The 9,921-nt window shown below is 43.6% G+C and overlaps 1 protein-coding gene across 2 annotated transcripts in view; it reads left to right on the forward strand.

Annotated features, from left to right (window-relative positions):
• The window catches only part of LOC138657310 (rho-related BTB domain-containing protein 2-like), a 63,629-nt gene extending 57,024 nt beyond the window's left edge, over positions 1 to 6,605 (forward strand). For both annotated transcript variants that reach the window (XM_069745018.1, XM_069745017.1), the window contains exon 10: positions 40 to 6,605. In XM_069745018.1, coding sequence (XP_069601119.1) covers positions 40 to 215 — 176 coding nt within the window. In that variant the 3' untranslated portion in view covers positions 216 to 6,605. The remainder of the gene's footprint in view (positions 1 to 39) is intronic.
• The last annotated feature ends 3,316 nt before the right edge of the window (positions 6,606 to 9,921 follow it).

Below are 9,921 nucleotides of genomic sequence, written 5' to 3' on the forward strand. Positions count from 1 at the left end.
GGTGCTCTATAATGAGGTTTTCTCTGCTATCCCCACCAGGTAACAAGAGCCACTTTGAGCGCTGTCGCTGGCCACCTGTTTGGTACCTGAAGGAGGAAGATCGCTACCTGCGCTGTAAGAAGGAGCGCAAGCGCGAAGAGGAGATGATCCGTAAGCAGCACAGCAAGAGTAAATGGTGCTTCTGGCGTCCCTCGTCCTCCTCATCTGTTTCCTGAGGCCAGCTGCTCCTGTGCCTTCTATGGTGGCTTGTTTATTCTGAATTTCTGTTGCACTACATGGACCACACAAGACCATGAAGATATTAGCCACTCGGAAATTTCCAAACCAGGAGACACCACAAGTAAAATCCTGACCACTGACCATCTGCCCAGGATTCTAGATGTTGGGTTGCGATTTCCTGCACCCTGGTGGAGTGCGGGGCCTGGAGCGATGGCACCTGTTACACTGTCAGTATTAGCCATGATTGGGGATACACTAGTGGAGGATGGGGTAGACCTGGGGCCGTGACCTGGCCACGAGCCGTCACATGGTCTTAACAGGCTCCTTTCCCTTGTTACATGCCACACACAGCCTCACATGTACGTCCGTGGCACGGTCAGAACATTTCCCCCAATACATGCATTATTGCATGTATGCAGCGGTGTTACATGCATGTGCATGCACTTTAGGATTGTGCCACATTTCATGAATCTTTTATGTATTACATGTATTCGGTTCGCCTCATGGTGGCACCTCGGAGCATTACCGGAGGTTTTGCTGTGGTGAATGGCACTCTTGCGAGATTGATTTCTCGCTTGGCGTTTTTTTCGTATGGTGAGATTCCAGTATTAATGAGTGTGGTCTTACATTTCAAGCTGTGCGGGCAGGGGCCCCACTTGGACTTATAGCAATGCTGTAATAATGCCGGATGTGTCTGGCACTAATGGCCACCTGATGACCGTGCTGTACTGTCACCACGATTATGAGAATCACATTATGGGGTCTTGATGACAGGTGATACAGTATACTGGTCTCACAATGACAGGTGGTACAGTACATGACTTTTCACCAAGTAGTGGTCCTGTCTATAGCGTCACGCAGAGGGGTGGTCTGGTGTGGCGTCGTGCCGAGGGTTGATCTGCAGTGTGGCGTTTCAGCAGCACACTCAGTATCTGCACTGTGTTGCTCAATAATTCCGGTAATCACATTATAATAGGATATTACAGAACAGGAGGGAATAGCTAAAATAATGAAATTCCAAACCTGAGACATGAACCCATCCGAATACAATGTAGCGTAGCGCCTCATGCTGTACCTTTGTCATTACACCATATGTCATACCACCCTTTGTCATGCCACCCACCATATCTTCAATGGTCGTAATGGTGCATGCTGTACCGCCAAATGCTGTACCATCCCTCGTCGTGATGCCATACCACCCCTCTTCGTGATGTGGCACGCTGTACCACACCTCTTCGTGATGCTGCGCGCCTTTCCTCCCCTTTTTGTAATGCCGCACACAATACCACCCCTCGTCGTGATGCCGCACGCCGTACCACCCCTCGTTGTGATGCGGCATGCCATATGCCATCCTTCTTTATGATGCCGTACCACCCCTCTTCGTGATGCCACGCACCATACCTCCCCTCATCGTGATGCCGCGCACCGTACCTCCCCTCTTCGTGATGCTGCGTGCTGTACCTCCCCTCTTCGTGATGCCGCATGCCGTACCACCCCTGGTCGTGATGCTGCACATCATACCACCCCTCGTCGTGATACCGCATGCAGTATCACCCATCTTTGTGTTGCTGTACTGCTCGTCTTCATGATGCTGCAAGTCTTACCACCCCTCGTGATGCCGCACGCCGTACCACCCCTCTATGATGCTGCACACCGTATCACCCCTGTTTGGGTCTATTTGTGATGCTATACGCCGTACCACCCATCTTCGTGTTGCTGTACCGCTCGTCTTCATGATGCTGCACGTCTTACCACCCCTCATCGTGATGCTGCATGCCGTACCACCCCTCTGTGATGCTGCACACCGTACCACGCATATTTGGGCCTATTTGTGATGCTACACACCATACCACCCCTCTTCGTGATGCCACACGCCCTACCACCCTCTTCGTGATGCTGTACCACTTGTCTTCGTGATGCTGCACCCTTCATGATAGCTCTCACATTCAGTATTGGGGTCTTAGCGGGATGTGGAGGAGATTGGCGACACAATGTTTACTTCTTCCCGGTGCAGCCTTACATCCAGAATGTCACGTGATGCACTAGTGACTCTCATGGACAGGGCAGAGTTTTCCTGGACTGCTCGGCCTTTATTCTGCTGGTCAAAGTCATACATCAGATTCTAATCCATGGTGACCTCCAGCCAGTGAACATCTCTCCTGTGAGGTCCAGCCTGCCATTACCATGTATTTTTTGGATGGTCCAGTCTTGGAGCATAGAGAAGACAGTCCTGTGTACGATAAGTGACTCCACAACTGTGGCCTCCAGCCATGTCATGGAGGCCTGATTCCAGAGTCATTGTAGCATGCTGTGAACATCAGATGGAGACGTTTCAGTGACATTATTTTTTTTACCATCTTTGATCAGTGGGATTTTTTTCAGAAGTTGCCTCGGTCTTTACTCCCGTTCCTGCTACCGCTATTTGTCACACAGATTGGGAAACTTTGATCTCAGTGCTACAACTCTCACCAGAAGCCTGACTTCCCAGCATGGAAGGAAAATGAAACACTTTTTTCTATTATTGTTGTTTGGACTTTTATATGCTAATTGCCTCAGTCCTTCACTCAAGATGCCAAAACAGCAGCCACGGTCCTTCTCCTGGTCGTGAGGGGAGCCATGTAGGGAGGCTCTTCCTTCACGACTAATCTCACATGTTTACAGCACAAAACCTGTCCTGCAAAAAAAAATAACCTGCTTCACAACCTTTGTGCCTTTACCAACCCAATGGGAACTGGACAAGTAGTATCCTGTCACTGTTGTATTCCTGACTAGGATGTTAAAACAACCCCTCGAGCTCCACCAATCTCACATGCTACCCTTTGTTGACTGTATGAATGGTATGGTCCACTGTCTGCTAGTTCTGCTCAGCTAGTGTATCCTGACTGCATGTCACTGAGCCCCACCACCTTGTGCTAACAATTGCATTGCGGGGGTAGTTTCATCCACCTTGGAGTTTATGAAAACAAAATGTCTGCCTTTCTCAGTCATTAGCGCCACTCTTGGCCATGGGATGGGTTGGGTATCCATTTGAGCAGGGCTAAGCTCTAACACAAGTTTTGGGGGCCTTGACCTGTAAAAGAAATATTGGAACGCTGTTCCATTTAATCAAACTGATTGTTGTGTAAGTGTTGGACTCTTCTTCCTCTCATCTAGCTGCTTGTTATGGGATCGCTTTCCTGTTCCTCTCGTCAGGCTGAGTGTCGTTATGGGATCGCTTTCCTGTTCCTCTCGTCAGGCTGAGTGTCGTTATGGGATCGCTTTCCTGTTCCTCTCGTCAGGCTGAATGTTGTTATGGGATTGCTTTCCTGTTCCTCTCGTCAGGCTGAGTGTCGTTATGGGATGGCTTTCCTGTTCCTCTCGTCAGGCTGAGTGTCTCTATGGGATCGCTTTTCTGTTCCTCTTGTCAGGCTGAGTGTCGTTATGGGATCGCTTTCCTGTTCCTCTCGTCGGGCTGCTTGTTGTGATGGGATCGCTTTCCTGTTCCTCTCGTCAGGCTGCTTGTTGTGATGGGATCGCTTTCCTGTTCCTCTCGTCAGGCTGCTTGTTGTGATGGGATCGCTTTCCTGTTCCTCTCGTCAGGCTGCTTGTTGTGATGGGATCGCTTTCCTGTTCCTCTCGTCAGGCTGAGTGTTGTTATGGGATTGTTTTCCTGTTCCTCTCGTCAGGCTGCTTGTTGTGATGGGATCGCTTTCCTGTTCCTCTCGTCAGGCTGAGTGTCGTTATGGGATGGCTTTCCTGTTCCTCTCGTCAGGCTGAGTGTCTCTATGGGATCGCTTTTCTGTTCCTCTTGTCAGGCTGAGTGTCGTTATGGGATCGCTTTCCTGTTCCTCTCGTCAGGCTGCTTGTTGTGATGGGATCGCTTTCCTGTTCCTCTCGTCAGGCTGAGTGTCTCTATGGGATTGCTTTTCTGTTCCTCTCGTCAGGCTGCTTGTTGTGATGGGGATCGCTTTCCTGTTCCTCTCGTCAGGCTGAGTGTCTCTATGGGATCACTTTCCTGTTCCTCTTGTCAGGCTGAGTGTCGTTATGGGATGGCTTTCCTGTTCCTCTCGTCAGGTTGAGTGTCGTTATGGGATCGCTTTTCTATTCCTCTCGTCAGGCTGAGTGTCGTTATGGGATCGCTTTCCTGTTCCTCTCGTCAGGCTGCTTGTTGTGATGGGGATCGCTTTCCTGATCCTTTCTTCAGACTGAGTGTCGTTATGGGATCGCTTTCCTGTTCCTCTCGTCAGGCTGCTTGTTGTGATGGGATCGCTTTCCTGTTCCTCTCGTCAGGCTGAGTGTCGTTATGGGATTGCTTTCCTGTTCCTTTCGTCAGGCTGAGTTTCGTCATGGGATTGCTTTCCTGTTCCTCTCGTCAGGATGCTTTTTGTGATGAGTTTGCTTTCCTGTTCCTTTCGTCAGGCTGCTTGTTGTGATGGGATCGCTTTCCTGTTCCTCTCGTCAGGCTGCTTGTTGTGATGGGATCGCTTTCCTGTTCCTCTCGTCAGGCTGCTTGTTGTGATGGGATCGCTTTCCTGTTCCTCTCGTCAGGCTGCTTGTTGTTATGGGATCGCTTTCCTGTTCCTCTCGTCAGGCTGAGTGTTGTTATGGGATTGTTTTTCTGTTCCTCTCGTCAGGCTGAGTGTTGTTATGGGATTGTTTTCCTGTTCCTCTCGTCAGGCTGCTTGTTGTGATGGGATCGCTTTCCTGTTCCTCTCGTCAGGCTGCTTGTTGTGATGGGATCGCTTTCCTGTTCCTCTCGTCAGGCTGCTGGTTGTTATGGGATCGCTTTCCTGTTCCTCTCGTCAGGCTGAGTGTCGTTATGGGATGGCTTTCCTGTTCCTCTCGTCAGGCTGAGTGTCGTTATGAGATCGCTTTCCTGTTCCTCTCGTCAGGCTGCTTGTTGTGATGGGATCGCTTTCCTGTTCCTCTCGTCAAGCTGCTTGTTGTGATGGGATCGCTTTCCTGTTCCTCTCGTCAGGCTGCTTGTTGTGATGGGATCGCTTTCCTGTTCCTCTCGTCAGGCTGAGTGTCGTTATGGGATGGCTTTCCTGTTCCTCTCGTCAGGGTGAGTGTCGTTATGGGATCGCTTTCCTGTTCCTCTCGTCAGGCTGCTTGTTGTGATGGGATCGCTTTCCTGTTCCTCTCGTCAGGCTGCTGGTTGTTATGGGATCGCTTTCCTGTTCCTCTCGTCAGGCTGAGTGTCGTTATGGGATCGCTTTCCTGTTCCTCTCGTCAGGCTACTTGTTGTGATGGGATGGCTTTCCTGTTCCTCTCGTCAGGCTGAGTGTCGTTATGGGATGGCTTTCCTGTTCCTCTCGTCAGGCTGAGTGTCGTTATGGGATTGTTTTCCTGTTCCTCTCGTCAGGCTGCTTGTTGTGATGGGATCGCTTTCCTGTTCCTCTCGTCAGGCTGCTTGTTGTGATGGGATCGCTTTCCTGTTCCTCTCATCAGGCTGCTTGTTGTGATGGGATCGCTTTCCTGTTGCTCTTGTCAGGCTGAGTAGTCATTATTTCCTGTGCCTCCCCTTGTACTGCCTTAGTAGCAGTTGAATGGTCCCAATCAGACTGGCTGGTCCACACTGTGTGCCCAGAGTGATGTATGGTGGAGTAGTAAATGAGATTTCAGCTTTAATTTCTCAGTCTTTGACGTTAGGACAACCTGACTGCTCCACTCTCCTCCTCCTCCGTGTGTTCTCTGGGCCTCTGCCTGGGATGAGCTCTGTGCCTTTTGAATGTGAGGTTTCGTAGTCGTTCTTGTGCCTCGGACTGCATGGTAGGACCCGTGTTTTTCATGAGATGTGATGAGGAGCACAAGGCATACAATGACGGCATTACTTGAGATGATGGCCTTCTACGTGTCTATCGCTTCTCAGGAGAAATCTTGGATTAGATCATATAGTGCCTCTTGTCACACTGGTCTGAATGATGAGCTCAATGACTGTCCAACTGGGCAGAATATAATGGCCCACATCACTCTAATTTCACGGCATGAGAGTGGTCATCTCTACGAGAAGTCTCTCCCATCAGATTGGATGTGGTGGTGCAGTCTATTTCCTCTGCATCCCCATCAGATACGGATAGTTTGGTGTTTTGTATGTCCAGCGCTTGCTGTGGTGCCCCCCGCAGAGGCAACTTGTGGAAGGGTGAAGGGTGTGCTGCATGGCGCCTGTTGTGAGGGGCAGACCTGTGGCATGTGGGGATCAGCATGGCTGGAGGATGTCACTTCTGGCTCACCTTCTCATGGCTGGTGGAGCTGAGGGGGTAAAGAACTTTTTTCCTAAAATAAGGGCTGTTTGTAATATATTTTGTTTGTTTTTTATTGATGCAACCTTTCTACATGATCGATAGTAACAGAGATCTGCCTCCAGCTGCCTGCAAACACAAATAAACTTTTCTATGGTTTATCCACATGTGCCGTAGTGTCTTCTACTTCATGGTGCCGGAATGACTTCTTCCATCTACAAGAAGATTCACACATCTGAGTAAGACTTAACCATACAGGCGGTATAATAGTACTTATATTCCAGAACATAGGGGCAGTATTATAGAAGTTATATTCTTGTACATAGGAGCAGTATTATAGTAGTTGTATTCCAGAACATAGGAACAGTATTATAGTAGTTATATTCCAGAACATAGGGGCAGTATTATAATAGTTATATTCTTGAACATAGGGGCAGTATTATAGTTATATTCCAGAACATAGGAACAGTATTATAGTAGTTATATTCCAGAACATAGGAGCAGTATTATAGTAGTTATATTCTTGTACATAGGGACAGTATTATAGTAGTTATATTCCAGAACATAGGAGCAGTATTATAGTAGTTATATTCTTGTACATAGGAGCAGTATTATAGTACTTATATTCTTGTACATAGGAGCAGTATTATAGTAGTTATATTCTTGTACATAGGGGGCAGTATTATAGTACTTATATTCTTGTACATAGGAGCAGTATTATAGTACTTATATTCCAGAACATAGGAGCAGTATTATAGTAGTTATATTCTTGTACATAGGGGCAGTATTATAGTAGTTATATTCCAGAACATAGGAGCAGTATTATAGTAGTTATATTCTTGTACATAGGAGCAGTATTATAGTACTTATATTCCAGAACATAGGAGCAGTATTATAGTACTTATATTCCAGAACATAGGAGCAGTATTATAGTAGTTATATTCTTGTGCATAGGGGCAGTATTATAGTAGTTATATTCCAGAACATTGGAGCAGTATTATAGTAGTTATATTCTTGTACATAGGGAGCAGTATTATAGTAGTTATATTTCAGAACATAGGAGCAGTATTATAGTAGTTATATTCCAGAACATAGGAGCAGTATTATAGTAGTTATATTCTTGTATATAGAGGGCAATATTATAGTAGTTATATCCTTGTACATAGGAGCAGTATTATAGCAGTTATATTCTTGTACATAGGAGCTGTATTATAGTAGTTATATTCTTGTACATAGGAGCAGTATTATAGTAGTTATATTCTTGTACATAGGGGGCAGTATTATAGTAGTTATATTCTTGTACATAGGAGCAGTATTATAGTAGTTATATTCTTCTATATGGGAGCAGTATTATAGTAGTTATATTCTTGTATATAGAGGGCAATATTATAGTAGTTATATCCTTGTACATAGGAGCAGTATTATAGCAGTTATATTCTTGTACATAGGAGCTGTATTATAGTAGTTATATTCTTGTACATAGGAGCAGTATTATAGTAGTTATATTCTTGTACATAGGGGGCAGTATTATAGTAGTTATATTCTTGTACATAGGAGCAGTATTATAGTAGTTATATTCTTCTATATGGGAGCAGTATTATAGTAGTTATATTCTTGTATATAGAGGGCAATATTATAGTAGTTATATCCTTGTACATAGGAGCAGTATTATAGCAGTTATATTCTTGTACATAGGAGCTGTATTATAGTAGTTATATTCTTGTACATAGGAGCAGTATTATAGTAGTTATATTCTTGTACATAGGGGGCAGTATTATAGTAGTTATATTCTTGTACATAGGAGCAGTATTATAGTAGTTATATTCTTCTATATGGGAGCAGTATTATAGTAGTTATATTCTTGTACATAGGGGCAGTATTATAGTAGTTATATTCTTGTACATAGGGGCAGTATTATAGTAGTTATATTCTTGTATATAGAGGGCAATATTATAGTAGTTATATCCTTGTACATAGGAGCAGTATTATAGCAGTTATATTCTTGTACATAGGAGCTGTATTATAGTAGTTATATTCTTGTACATAGGGGGCAGTATTATAGTAGTTATATTCTTGTACATAGGAGCAGTATTATAGTAGTTATATTCTTCTATATGGGAGCAGTATTATAGTAGTTATATTCTTCTATATGGGAGCAGTATTATAGTAGTTATATTCTTGTATATAGAGGGCAATATTATAGTAGTTATATCCTTGTACATAGGAGCAGTATTATAGCAGTTATATTCTTGTACATAGGAGCTGTATTATAGTAGTTATATTCTTGTACATAGGAGCAGTATTATAGTAGTTATATTCTTGTACATAGGGGGCAGTATTATAGTAGTTATATTCTTGTACATAGGAGCAGTATTATAGTAGTTATATTCTTGTACATAGGGGCAGTATTATAGTAGTTATATTCCAGAACATAGGAGCAGTATTATAGTAGTTATATTCTTGTACATAGGAGCAGTATTATAATAGTTATATTCTTCTACATAGGAGCAGTATTATAGTAGTTATATTCTTGTACATAGGAGCAGTATTATAGTACTTATATTCCAGAACATAGGAGCAGTATTATAGTAGTTATATTCTTGTACATAGGGGCAGTATTATAGTAGTTATATTCTTGTACATAGGAGCAGTATTATAGTAGTTATATTCTTCTACATAGGGGCAGTATTATAGTAGTTATATTCTTGTACATAGGAGCAGTATTATAGTACTTCTATTCCAGAACATAGGAGCAGTATTATAGTAGTTATATTCTTGTACATAGGGGCAGTATTATAGTAGTTATATTCCAGAACATAGGAGCAGTATTATAGTACTTATATTCCAGAACATAGGAGCAGTATTATAGTACTTATATTCCAGAACATAGGAGCAGTATTATAGTAGTTATATTCCAGAACATAGGAGCAGTATTATAGTAGTTATATTCCTGTACATAGGGGCAGTATTATAGTAGTTATATTCTTGTACATAGGAGGCAGTATTATAGTAGTTATATTCCAGAACATAGGAGCAGTATTATAGTAGTTATATTCCAGAACATAGGAGCAGTATTATAGTAGTTATATTCCTGTACATAGGAGCAGTATTATAGTAGTTATATTCTTGTACACAGGGGGCAGTATTATAGTAGTTATATTCCAGAACATAGGAGCAGTATTATAGTAGTTATATGCTTGTACATAGGGGCAGTATTATAGTAGTTATATTCTTGTACATAGGGGGCAGTATTATAGTAGTTATATTCTTGTACACAGGGGGCAGTATTGTAGTTATATTCTTGTACATAGGAGCAGTATTATAGTAGTTATATTCTTGTACATAGGGGCAGTATTATAGTAGTTATATTCTTGTACATAGGGGCAGTATTATAGTAGTTATAATCTTGTACATAGGAGCAATATTATAGTAGTTATATTCTTGTACATAGGAGCAGTATTATAGTAGTTATATTCTTGTA

Source organism: Ranitomeya imitator, chromosome 1 (assembly GCF_032444005.1).
Source record: "Ranitomeya imitator isolate aRanImi1 chromosome 1, aRanImi1.pri, whole genome shotgun sequence".
NCBI classification, from domain to species: domain Eukaryota; kingdom Metazoa; phylum Chordata; class Amphibia; order Anura; family Dendrobatidae; genus Ranitomeya; species Ranitomeya imitator.